Below are 23271 nucleotides of genomic sequence, written 5' to 3'. Positions count from 1 at the left end.
CTGGGGCTTCAGCATTTCCCGTCTGTTGATTCCGCGGTAAGTAAGTAAGTAATACAAAGATGACTACAAAAGATTTAGAAGGGAGTAGTTTTTTGAGATTTACAATTATACTGTATTTACAGTATAATTGTAAATCTCAAAAAACTACTCACTTGTAATCATCTTTGTATTACTTTAGTATAAATACATGTTAATTTGGATTCATATGTTGTTTTTTTCTGACTTTATGTGAACGAAAAGACACACATTTGCCCATTTTCCCATTGGAAATAGTGATATTTTGAAATATCACTGTCCTGGTCACAAAAGCAAAGTTTGTGGAGAATAATAGCCATGTTCTATACTTTTGAGGCATAAGCAATTAGGAAATAACACTTACTACCCAGGAACAAAAAAAAAAAAAAAATGTTACACAGTGTTATTAAATACACTAATGCAAAGTTCACCCCTTTTTCCCCCCCAAGCTGTACAACACTGTTAGTGTTACACAACTACCAAGGAAGTGCCTTACATTTGTGCTTTATGGTTAAGTTTATCCCATGATAGAATTCTAAAACATATAACAGATTAAACTACAGGACATAGTAGTTTCCATATAGTGTAAATGAAATGCTCAGCGTACCTGTCACCAATGTGTTGTTGCTTTGATGACTGGGTGACTGGTTAACTTTCACTGTATTGTTATTATTACTGTGATTTTCACTATGTGCAATAACGTTTGTTCTCACAATACATGTAAAGAGGTAAGGGTGACATTCGGACATGCAAATTTAGAGACAGGCATCCACCCCATACATCTCCAGAATATATAATATCATTAACATATGCTAATAATGCTAAGACCAAGCTTGATCACAATTGGATAAGCGTGTTTCGAGAGACATGGAAAAATATAGATTTTGTGCTTAGTACCACCTCCACTGAAGTCTATCACTCTCACTTGGAATAACAAAATAAATTACATTTTTTTCTTCGACTTGTACACCCGAGAGACATGGATTTTAGAATATTTTATTTTTGTCTCTGTTGTTTTCATGAGACAAAGAAAAGAAATTACAAAATAGTTTAGGGTTAGGCTGATTTAAATCTTAAAGTCAGTATTCAAATTCGTTCAGCTGGCCTGCCGCTGAAAAGCCTGGGTCGTCTTTTTACACCGATGCTGATAAGCTACTGTTTGGACCATTTAAACTGACATCATTGTTACTCCTGTTTTCCCTACATCACATTTCTATTATTTGACTACTTAGACTGAAAAATATAGTTTTCATTACAATTAATAAAAAATAATAATAAAAAAAAACACAACATTGAAAAATTGCACCCAAACTGCAACATAATCATAAGAATAAGCATTCAGTAATGCAAACAATATCTTTCCAGTTTTAAACAAAAAACTCAGTGGAACTTTAGAAATGCCCTGCAATATTTATCCCCCACTTACAATGGTAGTGGAAAGAGGAAAATGAGGCGTTCCTCTTGCAGTAAGATGCTATTTTAAACTATGAACTCTGACACAAATATTTTGGTCCTTTCATTTAAATCCATGTATTAAATGTTACCTAACAACTTTGGAGAAAAACCTGCTTCAATGCATTTTTTGTTGTAGTTTTTTACTCGCTTAGATTAACTATGTAACCAAAAACACCACATATTGGGTGGAGCATCTTTTATATGAATTCTTGAAAACCACGATACATTTATTTTGCCTAAAAGGTAGTTACAATGAATAAAGGTGATATATTTGGTTAAGCTATAGCTCGTCTTCAGACATGCATTTGTACACTACTATGTTCTTTCTGCAGTAACATTACATTTGTCTCTGTATGAGGAGGCATAAAGCTAAGTGCAATGTACTGTATCTCTGGTATCGTCAAGCTCCCTTCATAAACTTGAGGAGGATCCTGCCAAGATAAGCAGAATATTCTGTTTATACAAGCATTCTATAATCAAGTATAAACATAGACTCCTACCTGAGTCGTACTACCATACTTGGACAGAAACTAACCAAATTGTTATTGCTTGCCCTATAAAATATCAAAATATATTTATGATGACATTTTTCATATTTTTTATAATGATTATAATTATATGGTTCTTTCACTATTCAAACTGAAGTCACTGATACAGCTGGGTCCTTTTCACAAAACATTCCTCAACTGACTGCGGAGAGACCACACCATTTTACTGTGGCTCTCCAAGGAACATCACATTTAAAAAAAAAAAAAAATCTAATAATGCTTGTGGGACAGACAATATTTTGCATATTTTAAAGAGAAGACTATTATCTATTCAGAGATACCAGGATATATACTAAGTATGGGGTATGAGTGAGGAAAAATGGGCAATACAATACCCACCCCTAAATCATGTGTTGTTTCCATAATGTGTCTGACTATATATATTTCTGATAATTAAATTAACAGACATCAAACCCTGTTAATCGCCAGCATCTCCTTGTCTATTTTAAATTCTCTTTCCATTCCATTATAGAACTTTGATTGCATGCATTGCTTAATTTGTGTGAAAACAAGTCTACTGTAACATAAGCCTGCCCAGCACTGTTTTGTTTTGCATTACTCGTAACACTTGGCTCAGGAGTTGTTCCTTTTTCACAAAGATCAAATTTGTTTTCTCGAACTACAAGCTCCCTGGCTTTGACACAGTTCTTCAGGTACGCACTGACTGATGGGGTCTCCTCACAAACATTGATCTCTGAAATGTCCTCCATGGGACTCTCTTCATTTCTGCTGTATGAAGGAGACCCAGGCTCACTCTGCAGCTCAGTGGAGGAGACCGACAGGAGAGGCTGATTCGAGAGTGACCGGTTTAACATTTCTTGTGCCGACATTTGCTTGCGATATCCATCTCCTGAAACGTAATAGACTAGTGACAATTGTGCCTGGCTGGGTCCTCTTGGAGGGTTGATAGGTGTGAGGAGTTTACTCTCAGCGCTGATTAGAGAAGATCTCTGAAGAGGAGGTTCTGAGACATTCTCAACAATTATCAAATTATACACAAAATTTTCACCATCTTGCTTAGACTTGTTTAAATTGGCCTGTAAATAAAATGAACACAAATTAAAAAGTTATTTAGTAAACACTAATGCCATTCACAGTTATATATACTATATTTGAAATATCATCAGCCTATGTTGGATCAAAACAGGATAATCATCAATGAAAATTAACTTTTGGACAATAACATCAGTCTGCCTATATATTTCTACCATGCTGTCTATGAGGAAGTCGAAAGCCGAAGCATTGTAGTTAATTATTAAAACAGTGAGTTTTCAGTTTATCAATGACTTTTTTACTTCATGGTTATATATAGAGATAGAGACACACAGTTGTAGTAAAAAGTTCACATACCCTAAGGAAACTTATATATTTTTTTTTAATTTCTCAAACAAAGAATTTTAGGAAACATCTTTTGTAGCAAAAGTTTTGCTTTTGTGGATGAGGGGAAAGAAGCTAAAATTATATATTTCAGAATTGTTTTGCAAAACTCCAAAAAAACCTAATTCAAATGTATTCATATCCTTTCATGTTAAGATAGTATTGTCTACAAGGTGCTAGAAAATTCAATATGATAATGCTGAACCTAACTCTAGAAAAGTCTAGAAAATGCTGGATTGCAGGTGAACATTCTTTGAACATATAAAAGGGTTAGGCATAAGATGATTGCTGTCATTACCAATAAGTCAATATGGGAAAAAGTAAAGAACTATCTGAAGACCTTAGGCAGAAAATTATTTATTGCCATAAAGCTGGAGAAGGATACAAGAAGATTTTCAAGCATCTGAGTATCCCAACTTCAACTACTGTTTCGATTACTAAGAAGTACAAGACTCATGGTACTGTCACAACGCTCCCTCGGTCTGGAAGGAAGAAGGTTCTTTCACCAAAAACAAGTAGAAGAATTGTGAGGAAGGTTAATAACAATCTGAGACTGACTGACAAAGATATTCAAAGTGAACTGGCTGCAAGTGGGACTGGGGTTTCCATTTCAACCACAGGTCGAGTATTGCATGGTGAAGGTCTCAATGGGGTCGCAGTCCAAGGAAAAAACCACTCTTAGGAAAACGTCCCAAGGACAATCGCTTAAAGTTTGCAAAACAGCATTTGAATGATGGATGTGAGTTCTGGTCAAAGGTTTTGTGGAGTGACGAAACTGAAATGGAGCTATTTGATCATGCCGATAGTCGTTATGTTTGGAGAAAGTTTGGTGAGGTGTACAAAGAAAAGAACACCATACCTACTGTCAAGCATGGACATGGTAATATCCTTCTATTGGGCACAGGACATTTAGTTCCAATACATGGTAAAATGGATTCCATAGCATACCAAAAGATATTGGCCAATCATCTGAAACCCTCCGCTACAAAGCTTGATTTAAAGTGCAACTGGACGTTCCAGACAATGATCCAAAGCACACATCAAAACAATCACACACATCAAAACAAAAGCGTTTTTTGAGTTTTGCAACAAAAATTGCTGAAATAAATAACTGTAGACATCTATTTCTTGTAACTTTTTCTTAAGATTTTTCCATAATTATTTTGATTGAGAAATGTATACATTTTCGTTGGGGTATGTAAACTTTTGAATACAACTGTATATGCTTACAAAAAATCCTACCTTTACTTCCTTTTGGTTTCAGTCCGAAATCTTTTTACAACGACGATACATGTAACAGAGGCTTTCTGAATCATGTTTATTATTGCTGTTGGATTCAAAGTATCTCTAGAAGCTAATTCTTTCCCCTGGCTTTAAAACATTAAATGTATATACCGTAAACATTTTCTCCAGTGACATTTTACTTATACTGCTATGTGCAGGATCTGGTATTTCAGGAAGCAGATATTTTTTCACCCTGCAGTGAAAAAAAGAAATTTTTTAAATAGTGTCCTCTTCACCATTACAAACCTGTAGAAATGTTAACAATGATACATTTGCACAGTCATTTTGCAACTGATGCTCTTCCCATGTTTCTACTACGCATGTACCATTGTTTGGCTCAACATGGTTTATTTTATATGTTTTAACACTCTGGGCTTTACAAGGCTTACCATTGCTTTTCCATGCTTGCATTATGTTTTACTACACTTTGCTATGCTTTTACTATGGTACATTTTTATAAGTGAAGTGGAACACATGTTTAAGTCAAGCAATGGGAGCTTTTGAAAGGCTAGGATACATGTCAGATCATACGCAACTCAGTAGACAGTGGGCTCTGAAACAATAGTTATACAAAACAAAGCTAATAGAAAGTGAAGAATTGCATGATAGTCAAAATCAAATTCCAGGGTGGCTCACTCAGGACGTCAATTATTTAATATTTTCACATGGGCATAAATAACCACCATACAATTCTGTTTTATTTGAATTTCACCGTAAAAAGTTGCAATATGTATAATCAAACTTTTTCTTACGCAGTAAAGGTAAAAATTCCTAAAACGATGATCACGACGACAACCAGTCCAGCAGCCAGAGAGGTGTATTTAATAAAAGGGAGACCTGCAAAACAGAAATAGCCATTTCTTTTATAAGAATGCATGTGAAACGAGATGGAAAAGCTGCCTCGTGTGTATTCTTACTGAATTTTCAGATGAACAGCACCCTCAAGGTTATGAGCATCTAGCCTACTCTTAAAGCTTCATGTGAGTCAAGGTTCATGTTGACAAGAAGCAGCATTTAAACCAGTGAAAGAAATGACCTCAGAATTATAGCTGCAGTACATGCCATCTGTGTATACCTTTCCAACCAAAGAAAAGTATTTGTAATTCATGAAGTCGGCGTCAGGATCTGTGCTGAAGATAGTGTTCTCTGCTGGCTGTGCAATGGATGTCTAAAAAAAATTGGTGAATTGTTGCCCCAGTATGTGGAATCCATTTCACTTCATGAGCTTACCCTGCACATTATCATTATTTCATTAAAACTGGTGCTTTGCTGCATCTCAGTGGAGAGTTCTGATACACAAACCTGAAATGCTTGCAGCCACTGAGTTACTGTTCTGCATCTGCAGTGCTGCGACACCTTTTTATTTATTTTCTTAAGCTTCTAATCTGTAATTTACTCTACAATACAAAGATGTTATTTGGACAGTTAATACTTACTATATCTGACCGTTGTAAAGAAAGTTTCAGAGCTGTTTGTCCCTCCCGCTTTAGTACTAGCCATTACATGAACAATGTACTTTGTGTTGGGCTGCAGAGAATCTAGCAAATACTCCAAGACACTGCTGTTCACTGTTACATCTAATAAAGAAAAAAAAGAACAATCATTAAAGACATTTTTTAAAAAAAACTACAGGAGACAACATAGTGAGGCGAAGATATCGGAATAAAAGAGGCCAAGTAACACTACTTGTTACGTGAGTTTCACAACACAGAGTTTAGGGATCTCCCAGTGGATAGAGTCCACATCACCAACCACTACAGAGTTGCTGTAGGATAAATTCATCACAATTAGTAGAGCCTGAGTCCTGGCATGGATGGCAGGAGAGTTTCACATCAAGACAGCACCTGCATGAGTGGAACCATTTAATTGCATGGTTTCCCTCATTTTCCATTTGCATGAAATAAATCCCCAACCCACTCCAAAGAAAACAGGTGGCTGATTGTACCGATTCTGTTTATTTATCCTGTCCACCTTGTTGCTGGAGTGCCAGACACTATGTTGACTCAAGATGCAATGATGGATTGCTCAGAGAAGACCCAATGCTGCCTGGTGTTTTGGGATGCTTGAATTGAAGTACAGGTACGTTCAACAGGTATGAAAGAGTGCAGGGGTCCCATTAGCAGGGCAAGCTTTAACCATATAGTGCATAAAGCATGACAGTGGCCTATCAACTAGCCTGGACAGCTATTGTTTAACATACAATTTCTGATTCTACTTTATATTGTTTTACGGATGATTAAGTACCATAAAACTTGTACACCTTATGTATGGTGACAGCAAAGATAATTTGTCATACTGCTGCAGCACACCTATCAAACTTTGGAAATTGATTGTTGTGACAGAATGGGGGGGGGGGGGGGTGGGGGGGTGGTCTATAAAATGAACAGGGAAACAATCTGAACTTACAGGACTCTAGTCCTTTGTCATCTTTGTAAAATATAGTGTAGTTTGTGATGAATCCGTGGCGTTCATTCTTGGGGATTTCTCTCCACTTTATTGTTGCTGTGGTTTGTTGTACATTAAATGCCTGCACATCAGAAACTGGTCCTGGCGCTGAGTGAAAAAAGAAACAAGAATACATTATTTTGCTCAAGCTATTTCTTTCTTTTTTAAACTCAATGTTAGCCCGTGTCGATTCTAACATACCTGCTTCCTTCAGGTATGTCTGCACTGTCACCGGCAATCCTGGCTTTCCATCAAACAGAGCATAAACTGTAATGTTATAACGCTTGCATGGACCAAATGCACCTACAGAGCGAAATACTGAATTAAAACAGGAAATAAATCATTTATACATTTAAAAAAAAGAACTTACACACACCAATCAGAAAACTTGAATACATGAGACTATTGCCACATTGTAGCTGATGGGTGCAAAATTGAAATACAGGGTCGAACTGGCAGTGCCAAGAAGGATACACTGTAGTGAATTCAGTATTTTAGTCTGGTACAGGTTGTGTTCAAGGCTGAGTCTGCTGCTCTTGTGCCTGCTATCAGGTTATGTCTGCAATCACAGTGCCCAATTACACATTACAGTCCCACTCGCCCCGCGTTGGCACTGCACCTCTTCATGTGTATTACTCACTAAACCAAGTGCTTTCCTTTAGATTGAACAATATTGTAGCGTACTGTAATTTGGTTGTAAGCTTTTGTTTTTAAAACAGACTAACATTACAATTGCATCTAGGTACTTATTAGTGGAAAAGTTACACATTAGGACACGCAGGTACAGTATAATAATGTGTTACTCCAATACCCCACCCCCAGATGTGTCTCTAATGCAGTAGTTGAAGACTTGTAAGCGTCAACTTAGGATGCTGATGGAATTATGATGATCTTACAAAGCCTTTCCCAGAAATATTAACAGTCTTTCAGAATAAGATTATGATTTTAATAATTTATCCTGATGAAATATCTTAAAATACCCTATTAAAATACTCCAGTCTTACCACTCAGGGACACACTGGTTGTATTAATATATTGCCAGTCTATTTCACAGGTCTCGTCATCCATGCACCAGTCAATTACGTAAGTATTTACTGGCACATCAGGGGTCTTCCATTTGACCCATATGAGATCCTTATAAGAAAAAGCCTCCACTTCTTTCACTTGTTGGAGACCTGAAAAAAGAAAAGTCCCTGTTACACCAGCACAGTAGTAATATTCCCCAAATGACAAACTGAGTCATGATAAGTTGTCTGTGTATTATTGAATCCCAAGAACTGCACTTATTCAATGTGAAAGGTTTCAAAACATTGGTTAGCACAGGTTTAAAATGAATATACAAATAAAATAAAAAATAAGTCAGAACTACCTTTTTCACCTACTGCAGGAACTACCAGTACGGCCTTGGGAGAGTCACCAAAAGAGTTGAAAGCAACCACACTTATTTCAAAGGCTTCCTTTGTGAGATTCAGTGCTGCCTTCATACTGGTCGTATTAAAAACCAGGTCTTGCCAGGGTTTGCTCTTTGATTTGCACTGCACTCTGAACCAAAACATGCCATTACTTGAAGTGGATATTTGTAATGCCTGTATACAGATTAAACACATAATTATTTATGGATTTATTTATTAGAAGTTACTTCTCCAGGATTAGTCCAAGTACCTCGTTCACAAGGACACCCAATTCTTGCATATGGTTCCTTGAATAATTCTGTGAATTATTTTGGCAAAATAAATTTCACTTTTAGGCTTAAAACCAGGAGAAACAGGGATTAATTACACTCTGCTCTTGCAATAAAAGTTAAAGTACAAGAGAGACTTGCTCATTAATATTTGTGTACTACAGTATATACACAGGGCCTGGAGAAATTCAGAGGATTTTACACAAACCTGTTTTACACCTGTTCAGTCTCCTCCCTCCAAATGTCTGTTTAACTTCACAGAATAAATCAGATTTGCTAACCTGAGCGCCAGTAGTCAAAACTTACCGTAATCAGAACTAGACTATCATAACAGAATGCATGCTGATAGCAGCTGCAAGAACCACATTGTGATACTATAATGCACTGACACAAGTGTAAAACATTGACAGCAGTTTCTGCATTTTTTATTTAACATTTTTGACTAAAATGAATGCATAAAACAAACAGTATGATCAAACCACTAATCTGAACAGGGACCCGTCCCAACCGGTTCGGACTGTCATACCCTGTGAGATCGCCGTTACAGCAAAAACAGGAAACACATCATATATTTGTTTTTAAAATAGAATTGAACCTGTAAATTTAACATTTAATTACAACATGATTAATGCATAATAAAAGTGCGTCCTTTGTAAATGCAACCTATATATTTACAAATGGATGCAAGTTTAAAGCATTGCATGTCACCACAGAGAATGAGCATGTGTGGTTGCTTAAAACAAGTACCTCTGTCATAAACTTGTATTGGAAAAAAAAATCTATTGTGGGCAGTCAGGCATAGATTCAAGTTTCATTATTGGACAACAACTGTATTCTTTGGTAAACTGTAAGAGTAATCCAATAAGGGATGGTAAATGTGTGCTTGTGAAGTTCAGTATATTGTAATAATTCATCTTTCAATCTGTAAAACTGTCTGTAATGTGATATTCTGAAATGCAATACTTTACACTGTGACATTTTGTAATATGATACTTTGTACTGTGAAAACATTTTCAGTAAGTAGCATTTCAGGATTGACAACTTTGGTCTGAAAGCAACTTAATCTAAACACACTTGGCACTGATGCTTTGACGTGACATGCTTTTTAACTTCATCATCATGTTCAGTGTTTCTCTTTGTTAAATACACTACTTTGTTTTCATGTTTTTTAGCGGACACAAGCTGGATAGATACAGATGGTTTTCAAAAGATTTAGCTGAGTTTTTTTTTATAGCACAACTATTAATCCTAATGCAGTTGACTGCAAACTGTTTCTTAAAGAACGTACCTTCCACAAGAGTTGAACTATCCTGTTTCCTTCTCCATCTGGAGCATTTATTTGTCTCCAAAGGTCTGGCTTTTCTGAAGGCACTGGTAACAGGAAGAAATAATGAGAATAACAAAAAACAAAAGAGTCACCACAGTGAAAAGATAATATATCACTGCATAGTGGAACAGCAAATAAGTCATACATTGTTTACTGTACAGCAATTGTAAGTAATTTACTGAATTTTCTTCTGACTATAAAGAAAAGCTTTCTGTTTCAATTTATAATAATAAGAAAACCACTCAAGGGCTCCCGAGTGGCAGATCCAGTAAAGGCGCTCTGTGCAGAATGCAGGATGTGCCCTACAGCCTGGAGATCTCAGGTTCGAAGTCAGGCTATGTCACAGCCGACCTTGACCGGGAGTTCCTAGCGGGCAGTGCACAATTGGCCGAACGCTACCCGGGTAGGGAGGGCTTAGGGCACCAGGGGAATTATATTACCATTCAAGACATTTGGTACAACTTTTACCTGCTGGTCAAGCAGTTCTTTAAATGTGCAATGGAACAACACCCCCCCCCCCCCAGAAAAAAAAAATGGGAGAAAAATTGTTATAAAAACAAACTGAACATAGCTGTGGTTACATCACAGAATACCATGTGACATGAAAGCCTCACATGACCAGAAAGTGTCACGTTACATTATCACTTCCACTACCCTTAGCTTAAAAAAACAAAACATGAGATCAAATAACCACCTATCTTTATAAGTGCAGGTGGGGATCAATGACATTTTGGAATACCAACCATTGCAATAGTATGGTTTCTAAATGTACTCTACGTTACCAGGTAATGTTAGTATAATAAAATACCATAAATATCAGAATATTGTAGAATCCTTGGTTGAAGGTAAACTAAGTCACAACAATGCTCCTCCCTACAACCCATGGGAGCACAGAGATCATTGCTCCTCAAAAACAAAGACCAGGATTCAAAACCAGTGCACTCCTAATAGTGGCTATGCAACTGGCATATAACATTAAAAAGTAAGTCGCTTCAAATGCTATTTTAATTGAATTACTTACACTGCCTTTACTTTCTGGCATTTGCAATAATAGGTAGTTCACATCATAATTGTGACAGAAACACAGTACTTGAGATGGTGCATGCGCAGAAAGCAGTGATTAGAACTTCACGAAGTACAGAGACGACAGGTGCATATATATATATATATATATATATATATATATATATATATATATATATATATATATATATATATATATATATATATATATATATAAAGGTAAATCAAAACAAAAACCTGACTCACACAGAGTGCAAACTAAAACTTTTCACAGTCCCTACACCAACAAAACTGGACAGCTAAGCTGTTTACCAGCCACCAAACATAAACAGTACAACACAAACAAAACAACTGACACACTAACTTTAACCAACACACAGGCCTTTTTACCATGACAGCCTCTCTTCACACAGACTGAAGACTGCCCTGAACAAACGTTTTGCCTGGTTTATATAGCTGCCTGCTACAGGCAGGTGACATCAATTAACTTTAACAAAAAATAATTACACCTGTGGCTGTGCAGGGATAGAATTTAACCCTATCCCTGCCAATCCCCCAACACATTGCTTCCAGGCAGAGAGCCGCTCTGCCATATTATATATCTTTTTTTGGACCAATTTATTAGAATTTCATTTTGATCATTGAATACTGTAACTTCTCTGTAAATAAAATGTAATAATTCATTAAATGCCTGTTTTAATTAAACACTCTTTAGCTTATTTATTTGTGAAACTATATTGAAGAAGTTTATAGAATTAAATAAGAGGATTATGAATTGCAGAATTAATTAAGCTAATCATTTAATGTATCTTGCATTAACAGTCAATTACTGTAATATTGTATTACAAAAAATAGTGCCTGCAGTAGCCTACTTTAGATGAAGTGGATTTGCCTTTGTACAGCAAAGTACAATACAATACTGCTTATGCATCAGTAGAGGATTGTGTTTATAAAATGTCGTTCCAAATGTATTTTCCTCACCGTCTCCATGTGAAATAGCAGTAATCTTAGGACTCCAGTCGCTCCAATGGATTTGCATTTCATCTCCAATACAGCGAACTGACACAGTGTAGTTGGTAAAGGGCTTTAGATTTGTTATATCAAAAGATTCTTCTTTTTTTAGACTCATGTTGATAGCAGACACACTCTTAAAAATCAAAACAAGTACAACATATAAGTCAACTTACTTTTCAAAATATACGTTAAATAGGTTATAGCAAATTAAATCCATACAAATTCATACAGGAACATGTTACAGCAAACATTTATTTTCTGATTCTTAGTTCCATACTTTGTAAATAAAGCTATTGTTTGTTTGCCTCACTTTCATATTTTTTTTTTACATTTTTTAAATGAATTAATTTTTTTATTAGGCAGATGCCTTTATTCAAGGCGACTTATAGGTGTTAAGGGGCAGTACAGAGTTACAATGCAAGATTAATATTTAAATACAGTATAGTTTATAGTAAGTGCAAATAATACTACTAAAATACAATATGAAATAAGATTCAACAAGTTAGGATTACAAGTTATATCTACAATGACATACTGGTAGCACAATAGTGCAAGGATCGTGCATTAGCTGATGATCCAGTAACGTGATGCATAGGTCGAGCTAGTCCAGTGCATAGTAGGGGTAGATCAAGAGCTCTACAAGTGCAGTCTAAACAGGTGGGTCTTGAGGAAGAGGCAGCGGAAGGCAGGGAGATAGGCGTGTCTTGAATTAATCTAGAGCTGCTGCTGTGTTTTTTAACGTGTGTAGGGGTGCTGTGTTAATTTACTTGGACAGTTAGTTTATTAATGTTAGTTTGTCTGTTACTTTATTATTATAGTTTATTAACATACACTTGCCTATTGCTTTTCTCTTACTTATTCAGTTCATTTCATATGTTGATGTATGTGCGTCATGATAAGTAATACATATTTATTTAATGATTGACTCATATTGTGTTGGTGGTCAACTCCGTCTTAGAGAACACTTTACCTAAGACAATACCACTTGCTTCCCGAGGGGTGTTCTCTTAGCCAGAGACTATTGTATAATGCCAGAAGCCTCAGGCTGAGGGCATTGTCCCTTGGAGGTAAATTCTTCCCGAGGGCCTTTAGCTTCCCACTATGAGCCAAGGTCTGCAGTCCAGATTTGTTTTATGAATCAGTCAAGAAATTAATGTTTTTGAAGTCCATACCACAGTTATAAATGTTCATTTGGTATAAAACTGTCTGTCTGAGTTTCTCACTGGGGCATACAATTCTTGGAGGAGTCAGTTGATTTTGAGAACGTCATATATATTTACATCGTCGAGTTGGATTTGAGTAACTCAGAAAACACTGAAAGCAAAGTTTTTTTTGACAATTTTCCAGCATCATTGTTTTGTAGTACATGTTGTAATTTGTTTTCTGTTGTCCGCCATTTTGCTTCGTTGTGTGAAGAGAGGAAGGACGCTCAGCATGATGAAGTAATTTGAGGGTGTTTGTGTAAAAAAAAAAAAAAAAAAAAAAAAAAAAAAAAAAGTGCCAAATAAAACCAAAATAAAAACCAAATAAAGGAAAAACGTACCCATTTGTTTGAACCCGTCTCTTGGTGCTGGACTTCACAATTCAATCCTAAACTACGTGGTGCCTTTGGCCTTCTCCAGTTTACTCTAATGCTGCTCCTCAAGGTGGGATTTTCCAAACTAATCACAGGTGGCTCCAGTTTCACTAAAAGACAGAAAGGACATGCACGTCTAATGGCAAGTATAAACTTCACACTGTAAAATATCCAAAGATATTGATTAGATCATTAAAAAATTAAATAAGCACAAGACAAAGGTCACGTAACAAAACTCATCAAAACCACAGATTTTTTTTTCTTCCAGAAATTTTTCTTGTGGGCACATGTCTGCTGTTTATGTTTTAATTTCTGGGAATTACGGTACAATGGCATGTTTGCTTAATGTGTGCAGGGATTACTAACAGAGGTGGTGTGTAAATGTCTCCGTTGTGGTCAATACAGCTGCTCACTGTGTGGATTCCATGTCTTGCTTGGTATACATATTGGTTAAACATGAAGACCTCTCAGTAGTTGCAGTATGGATATTTAAGTCTGATGCACCACACATTATGCTTCTACCCATTTTAAAAGCAAATAGCTAGCTTCAAACTACTATAGACCTTACTCTAAAAAATACACTATTAATTACAGGGCTTGCGAAACACTGTCTCATGATGTGTCTTCTAGTTCCTGTATTTCTAGAGGAAATGGTCCTGTTTAAAACATGTGTGATGCAATTTGGACAACCCCCCACTGTAACAAGTCTAACAGCTTACACTAGCCTCAGACTAGTCTTATGTTTTCTACCACATCCAAGGCCCATTCATCCACTGGACTTGTTCAGAGATTATAAAATTACCTATATCAACTCCAAATACGTGCAGAACATCAGAGAATGCGTCGCCCAAGGCATTTTCCGCTTTTACGGTTACGTTGAGGGGAGCATACAATTGCAAATGCCCATCCTCAAACTGGTATGTGTGCTGTTTTGTTGTATAAAAAAGTATCTCACTGAAATCACTGAAAAAGAAAGTTAAAATAGTAAAAGGTTTCTTAGCTGCATAACTTAGTCAGTGATGCACACATATACAGTATTATACTGTATTAAAAAATGACACAAAAAAAGCACACATCAAATAAGTTTAAAACCAGTTCAATACCCCATCCCATCAAAAATAATGTAATGTACTATGAATTGCATCTATAGCATGAAGTATCTCAAACAATCCCAGGCATCAGCAATGTGAAAAAGGTTACCTTAACCAACACTTACAGAACAAGCACACACACAAACAAACAACATGCGGTTAGTTTTCCTTCGCCTTTAAAAGATCAGTGCAATGTTTTCAATGCCTCCACTTTAAATACTTTTTAGTTTTTATCTCAACCACTTACTATCCAAACGTGTATGTAACATTAAACTCAGTTTCCAAGAAGGTATTTCTTCCAGGGTCCCAGCTACAAGCAACATTCTTCTTATAAAACTGGATGCAGGAAATATTTTGGGGCTTTTCTGGAGGAACTGTACAAAGACAAGAGAGAGGCTATTGACATGTTTAATTCTTGGATGCTGAGTGATCTTGCAGCAAAGCAGATTTTCTTAAGAGTTACAAAAAAGACTCAACCATGCTTATTTTAACATTCATTGATCAGTCAGAACCTCAGCATTGTTGGAGTCTCTCAAGCATGTCTAATTTCTAAGGGAACCTGGTACACCAGTGTAGCCATTAACACCCTTCCCTGGTGATGTAAGGAATACATCAGTAAGAAATGGAACACAGAACAAATGTGGTATTTCTTCCATTCAATGGGAGCGGAGTGACAATTAGTGTACCAGCTGTAATTAGAGATGATGTTTGAGGAGCTCAATTTAGGCCACAGGAGTGCTTTAAACATCCGAGTGTTGAAAAGTCACCAGGATGAGAAGAATGCAATAGAAAATGATACACAAAGCTAATTAACAACACTGAATACATCAGTAAAGATAACCGTGACCTTGTCTCATCTGCTGGGGCCAGAATCCGTAAGAGAAGTGCATTACATAACAGCTTTTACTCAAAGAAGCTCTAAAGAAAGTAGTTAATGACATTTTTAAATTATGCCAAACTACTTACATCCAGCTTTCACATCGGTAACTGCAATAAGAATGTCTTTCCCGGCTACACGTAAATTACATGACACATCTCCTGTAGGGTGTGAAACATTTCTAATGACAACACTGGCACCAGTTGAATTCGTGAAACTATAGTGCTCTTCTGGGATCTTTTTTCCATTCAGTTTCCAGATTATCTTTCTAGGATCGTATGTCAAGCATGGAATGCCAATCGATTTCGCAAAGGTTAGAAACAGATCTGATCCCATTTCCACGACTGGATTCTTAGGAAAAATATCGCAGTCTTCATGTTTGCCTGTTGAGTAAGAGAGAAAAAATAAAGGCAATGCTAAAAAAAAATAAAGGCATGGTGATATTCTGCTTAATCCTTATACATTCTCTAACCAAGGGCGGCGCCACGCTTGGGCCTGTGGGGCCTGGGCCCACCCAGTTATGGAGCGATTGACAATTAAAAACATTTCATGCCAAACCGTATCAGACTATAATCCAGTGCGGCGAGTCTAGCTCATCCTCATGGTTCAAAAAATATGTCCGTCCCACCCACTTCAGTACTGTTGTCATGGTTATGAAAAAAGATTGGTGATTGGACGGCTGAGATATTACGTCTTCGATAGTATAGTATCGAAATTAAGTGCGTCGGCAGCAAACATACAGGAATGTTTCTTTCACTGCAAGGCACACAAGCAACCAGCTTGTGCAGCTGCTGTTTAGTTATTTATACTGTATAAATGGGTAATTGTATGTACAAAATAATGTGATATCGTGTAACAATTGTATGTTGCCCTGGATAAGGGTGTCTTTTAAGTAATATAATAACACAGAACATTTAGCCAACTTTGCAGTAAACCGGAGCTATATTTGTGTCTTACGCATTAGCTATGTCCCGACAAATTTTGCAAAAAGAGAACGAATCGACGATCAACAAATGCGCCAGTAATGTAAGTACCTACATTTAATTTTATCAATTTTGAATTCAGTTGACTGATGCAGCTGATATGTGTGTTATGCTCAACTCATGCCTCTATTCCTGTTTTGTTTTTGTTCCCATATAACTAACACTTTTCTAAAGCTCAAAGGGAAGTACTGACATTCATTTTTAGTCACTGTATGAGAGCTTTTTAAATTTAAGCTCACTTTGGGAAGTCGAACACACGTTTAAGAGCTTTTGTCAGAATTTTCTTTGTGTGATAGTGACTTGTAGCGCGTAGTACCATGTCCTCAGTACGCATATTGGTAATCACGTCATTACGTCAAAAACAGCCCATGTGTGAAAATTTGGGGCCCAGCCTGGAATTTAAATCCTGCAGCCACCACTGCTCATAACTAACAGCAATGTAAAATTTGACCACCATTCTGCAAAACAAAGTACAATTTGTAATCTCAGTATTGCTTTGGAATCAAGAAGATGGTGGTAATCAATGACAGCTGGAAACTTACTCTGACATGGGACCATAAAGATCACCACGGCAACCAAGTAAACAATGATCAACATTGTTCTTAAGCTACCTGTAAAAGAAAAAATAAATAAGGCTATGGTGATTTTTAATAACTAGATCTATCAGTAATTTTAGTCTTACAATTTTAGTAATTACAAACAGCAATGATTTGAAAACTAAAGCAATCCATGACCTTTCAGTGACTTGCTAATACAAGTTTTACCAGGATAGGGCATCTGCATACAAACAGCAGCCACCCATAACAATTCAAAGCTCAATAGTGCTACATTTAGAACTACTAAAAGAAACTTAGTTAATTCAATGACAAAACATTCCAACTAGATGTCTTTTTCAATGTCTACAAATAAATTACTGGAATTTAATATCTACTTTGAAAAGTTGGTCATTGAAATTTCTAAGTGCATTTTTACATTTAAAAGAAAAATAAAATAAGCATGTCTAATACAATAATATATGTACGTCTTATGTGATTAAATTATTTATTTACTTTGAGAAAATCTCCTTCTAAATTTCTGTTCAACAGTCATTAAGATATTTTGTTTCATTGACAGCAAAACATAATAATCAATCAAGTAATTATGAAATGTAATGTCTATTTGGAAATTGGAAAAATCCATTACAGAAATTCTTACCATCCATTCTTACCATCTGAGGATATGTTCAAATATATATTCACCAGAAGAGAGAAAACTGTAACAGGAAGTAACGCAATTTAGCTTCATGCAATACACTTCCTTCCTGTATTGCCTGATTTACTGGTCATAACCCTGTACTTCAGACTTCTTGGCATTCCTGTATTTTTATTTCAAAAGCAGAACAATATTACGTGAATTGTACTACAGAAGAGCGTACCAAGCATGCGTCAAGCAGAATTAAAAATTTGTTAAATATGAAATAGAACAAAAGCAACAATTTATTGTATCATTATTATATTTCCATTACAAAATTTGCCTGTACTGCTGTCTGTTGTGGGTCCCTTTGCCAAGACACTGTTGTTAATGAGGTTTAGATCTCAATGCGTTTTTCATTGTTAATGAATTAAGAAATAAACTATTTTTAAGAAAAACCTGATTTTAAATGTAATGTTTTTTTTGTTCGTTTTTTTAATGTTTGTACTGCACTGTGAAGGCCTGTGGCACAACACATCTGCATGAGCATGCATTCTCTTGTTCTACAGTTTCCATAAAAAGTATTTTTTTTATAATAAAAAGATACAAGCTTGATAGCTGACATTTGGTGAATGCCTGGCATTTGATTATTTCATTTTGAACATGTATTTGAGGCCCTTGTGCAGAACACTGTTGCAGAATTTAAATATAATTCACTCGTTAACACCCACGTTTATATCACACAATAAATAATGTCACACAAACTTACCAAATTAATGAGTTAAGGGTCAGGCTACACACTCAAGCAATTATCACAAAGCAGGTAAGGGGCAAACAGCACATGCAAAGTAATATGGTAAACAACGACAGCAGTTTACAGACAGTTGAAGGGTTATGACAACAGATCATGTAACTTGAAAGTTATTGCTAAAGAAGAAACATGTATTAGTCTATGTATCCTTCTGCTGTTTCAAAAAGGTACTGAGTGCTGTACTTTGATCACATCTATCTGTTAAAATGACAGTGGTATAAAAAGATCCCTATTGGCCAGTATACAACCAACATATGTTCTAGTCCTTAAAGTAATATTAGGTTACTGATTCAACACATCGTCTCACAACAGCCATCATACTTTAATATGATAACGCACACAATGTGTACAATGTGTATAATGTAGTCTCCCACATGAACTAGAGAATGCATAAATATATTTGTAACACTTTAGCCCAAATTCTGCTGGGGTTCTGACAGGTTGAGAGATGTATTATGTATTTGTTTATTATGTGCACACTCACTGGGTGCACATGCAAACAAGGCAATTCCCCTGAAAAGCTAAAAACATGGAACTATGTGCTGAATTCTTGTCAGAATCCATCAGGAATCCTGTGAGGTTTATGTTATGATACTAGGTGGGATGATACTATTGGTCAATGATTGTATAACTGAGAAACACAATTCTAGAATTGAAGGTGAAATATTTAAAACCATAAAAATGTTTGTACAAGTCAATTCTAGGAAATTCTGCAGGGCCTTTAAAGGGGGGAGCGACTAATACACTGGTGCAACGTATGCACCAGTGTGTCTAATATTAAACGACTGTACCAGCGCCACAATGGGATTACTGCAGCCACGGCTGTCTCGCACAAACTTAATTTAGCTGTCAGTCTGTATGATTTTCATATCATTCAAACTGAACCCACCCCTGGGATCCATAGCAAACAGCTACTGGTTACAAAGCCGAGTAAACGTATCAAGTCTTCCGTTTGTTGTAACTGCAATGCTATAATAATGCAGGTGACTTTTAGACTGGATAAAACAGGACAGTCAGAAAAAAACGAAAATGCTAACAACAGGTTTGAAATTGCGTGTAGGTGAATTTGCCGAAATGCATGGCAATTGCAATGCTGAAAAAAACAGTATGTGATTAGACACGAAACAAAGACAAACTGAAAATGGTAAAAGGAAAACAAGCTGATAGGAGGAAAGTTTATGGCCCAATGTAGAAAACACTTTGTTTGAATGGAGTACTTTGTATGACTTTAATACATACTGTAACGTGTTCTACAGTGCAACGTAGTGGTCCACTTATAAAAACCATTAATATGGTTACTGTGTAACTTTGCTATTAAACAATAAAAGGTGCGATTAATTTTTTGCGATGCAACCACAAAACAGAACGAATGCAGGCCGGGTTGTCAGTAAACTTGCAATTGTCTTAGCTTAGTAAACAAAACAGACATGCTGTTAGTAGAATACTAATTTCAGACACATTTGACTCGTTGACAACTCGTTGCTACCACTACTACAAAAGACAAACACGCGTATGAATATGGTACATACAAAACGCACACACACGCATTACATTTACTTAAGTCCTAACATTATTAATTTACAGTGCAACACTAATCCTATCAATTTCAACAATGAGTAAAAAAGTATACTACCACAACATTGACACTCTTCATAGTAAAATCGCGAAAATTTACTGGTCTACAATAATAACTAGGAAATAGGCTAACAAGTGTTCTGTTATGTATAAATAAATCACCTTGCATGTTATTGCTTTCTTTCTTATGATACATTTTTAGAATCTTTTGAAAAAAGCCCCAACACACATAATGCCACACAGTGGTAACCTACAGACAATGTGTGGCGGTCCTTACTAATAGGCTACTATTGCCTCCCAATTGTTTCAGCTAACTTGTATGAAACCCATTAAAACCACAAGCCAAGTTAGTAGAAACAGTTGGGGCAACCTTGGCCCCCACCGCTTTGAAAAAGTTGTGCCTATTTGCTTGGTGCTGGCCAAGGTTTCCCCAGTTGTTCTTTATACTTAGTTTGTGTTTAAGTTAGAAGAAACAACTGGGGTAACCTTGGCCCCCATCGGTTTTACAATTGTGCCTATTAGCTTTGTGCTGCGCAAGGTTGCCCCAATGGTTTCTTGAAATCTGGCTTGTGTTTTTGATACCTCCACTTTAAATGGCTGGGCACTTTTGGTACCTTGGCATTTTTTCCCATTTCCAGTGTGTTTTTGTTTCAGATTTACCACTCTTAATTACTACTTCAAAAGGAAATTCCTGTTTCTGCAACAAGGGTAGCTTCTAAAGAAAGAGGATATTTAACACATTTCATCACCTTTAATAGTAATAGTGTAATAGTAGGACGTGGCTGAAAACAATTCCTAGTGTCTATTAATCATGGCACGCTAACGATCCAAGCAGAAACTGCAATAGAAAAAAAAGATATAGAACAAATACCATGTCATTAAATGGTAAAAAATGCAATAGTTGTTTCAACTCCTTGAGGAATCTCTTATCTCTCCAAACCTAACTAAGCTTAATTAGTTTCATGACTATCCTTTCAAACACAGTGGAGTGCCAATAATGATGCATGAAATATGTAACAAAGAATATACAGAATATTAAAATGTTTGCACAACTACAGTGTACTGTACTGCATCGGTATGATAAAACAAACAAACAAAAAAAAACCCAGTGTGGGCTCCACTTGGGAGGGTTGCTGGGAACTACGCTACTACCATGATGCTGAAGTTGGCTTCTTATTCACCAGCTTCTTATTCGGCCGATGAAGTTGGCTTCATATTCGGCCAGCTTCTTATTCACATCCCGCAAGTGAAGCAACACAAATTGAATAGGTAGCTGGGGAATTTCGGGGGTTAAATCACTCTGGGACACTTATTTCAAAGTTGATTCTCACAGATGGGGGACACCTATGTCACCCATGAGTATTTACCCTGGCCCAAAAGGTATTTTGATAAGAAAACAACGGGCAAACATGGCACAGGGACCACATTCCAGCTTCTTATTCGAGGACAGCAAATGTAACATAAACAGCACAAGTCACTGGGTGTTTCAGGGGTTAATTATTTCAAATCTGATTCTCAGAGGGCTAACTTTGACAGATGGCTTTACAACAAAAAGGAAATATTCACCAAACCTTTTGATTTAGGTGATTTTTAATAGCTTACCAATTCTTTCAGATAGCAGTCACCATACTGAGGGTTTGTCGTTTCATTACTGTTCTCATGAATACTTTTGTTTTTGTGATCCAATGTCTCTGGCACTTGAGCCCACAGCTGTAATCCACTCAATATGTAGGCGCCACCTGACTCCTTGATTCATGCAAGCTCCCAAGTATGTTTCCACACTGTTGTTGCACATTTAATATGTGAACTAGTTTCCTTTATCATTACTCACTCGCCATAGGGTACTGTTTTGATTCAACTTCGCAGAAACCACAGCCACTCTGATTTATAAAAACTATATCACAGTCCAAAACTATATACAGGAATGTACTATATGCATTAACGTATTTTTCCTTTTGGGCCAGGGTAAATACTCATGGGTGACAGACGAGTCAGTCGTCGTCCCCGTGAGAATCAACTTTGAAATAAGTGTCCCAGAGTGATTTAACCCCTGAAATTCCCCAGCTACCTATTCAATTTGTGTTGCTTCACTCACGGGATGTGAATAAGAAGCTGGCCGAATATGAAGCCAACTTCACCATCATACTACTGCGTTTGCAAGAAATAAGTTATGAAGTCTCTTCATCAGAATAAAAACAACATGCCACGAATATATAAAAGGGAATGACCATTATTTTAAATTAAAAATAAATACAAAAAGTCGTATTTTTGGCAGATCCTTTTTTTTTTATTGTTTTCCTCGTTTTTACTTTTGTTTAAGCAACGTTGGGTTCAATACTCTCACAGCACAATGCATTGTAAAATGCAGTTATTTTTCAGTGGAATAAGTAAAATAAATTAACAATACCGTCCAAGTCATGTAGGTGCAATGAGTAGAACAGTCAAGACAAATGCATGAAAAGCATTTATTAACTACACAGGGTTGTAAGCGTTCGGCAAAAACAAACACAACCAAAATACTACTCCGAGTTATCGTTGTACCTTGCACTTACAATACACATCTGTATGCTCTATAAAATGTATCCCAAGCAAGTTCAAAATCTCTTTAAAATATTCAGAGGATTACTGTTATCTTTTTTTAAATAAAGTTTAAATCTGTGTCCACATTCAGTCTGCAGATAAAAGAACAGACAACCCTATTTAATATAAACATAAATACAAGTAAATCATTACACACCTTTTGTGAGTATTTGAGATTTCTATCGACTTCTCTCAATCTCGTTTGAACTTGAAATCCAGAACTAGAGTTCTGCATATAGACTCCTCCTTTCTTGGAAAAAAATGGAGGAAAAAAAAAAAACGTTGTTGTCATAGCCACACACACACCAGAATTTAGCAAATGTCAGCTGACAGAAGAACGTTTCGAAATGCAGCTGGTTGGTTAGGCAAACGAGCAAGTTCCCAGCATTTTGTTTCCTCGTTATATTTGACAGGATAATACTTTCACAATCCGAAAGTC

At 36.3% G+C, this 23271-nt stretch overlaps 1 protein-coding gene across 4 annotated transcripts; it reads right to left on the bottom strand.

The window, feature by feature from the left end:
- Positions 1-1390: 1390 nt before the first annotated feature.
- Positions 1391-23060, bottom strand: LOC121316723 (interleukin-6 receptor subunit beta-like). Of its 4 annotated transcripts, none has more exons than XM_041251842.1 (17): positions 22990-23060; positions 17891-17948; positions 17239-17307; positions 15803-16096; positions 15084-15210; positions 14548-14708; positions 13713-13855; positions 12137-12302; positions 10094-10176; positions 8494-8710; positions 8129-8299; positions 7326-7427; positions 7086-7232; positions 6116-6256; positions 5432-5516; positions 4791-4872; positions 1391-3055 (listed from the first exon to the last, which is right to left on the bottom strand). In XM_041251842.1, the coding sequence occupies exons 2-17, from the start codon at positions 17904-17906 to the stop codon at positions 2459-2461; spliced, it is 2601 nt and encodes an 866-aa protein (XP_041107776.1). In that variant the 5' UTR covers positions 17907-17948; positions 22990-23060; the 3' UTR covers positions 1391-2458. The 4 variants fall into 4 exon arrangements, with proteins under 4 accessions (XP_041107776.1, XP_041107795.1, XP_041107785.1 ...); XM_041251861.1 differs by having other exon boundaries at positions 17904-17948; XM_041251851.1 differs by lacking the exon at positions 22990-23060 and having other exon boundaries at positions 17891-18024.
- Between the last annotated feature and the right edge of the window lie 211 nt (positions 23061-23271).

Source organism: Polyodon spathula, chromosome 1 (genome assembly GCF_017654505.1).
Source record: "Polyodon spathula isolate WHYD16114869_AA chromosome 1, ASM1765450v1, whole genome shotgun sequence".
NCBI classification, from domain to species: Eukaryota; Metazoa; Chordata; class Actinopteri; order Acipenseriformes; family Polyodontidae; genus Polyodon; species Polyodon spathula.
Note: the sequence above shows the minus strand (reverse complement) of the source record. Positions and strands in the feature narration are given on the sequence as shown.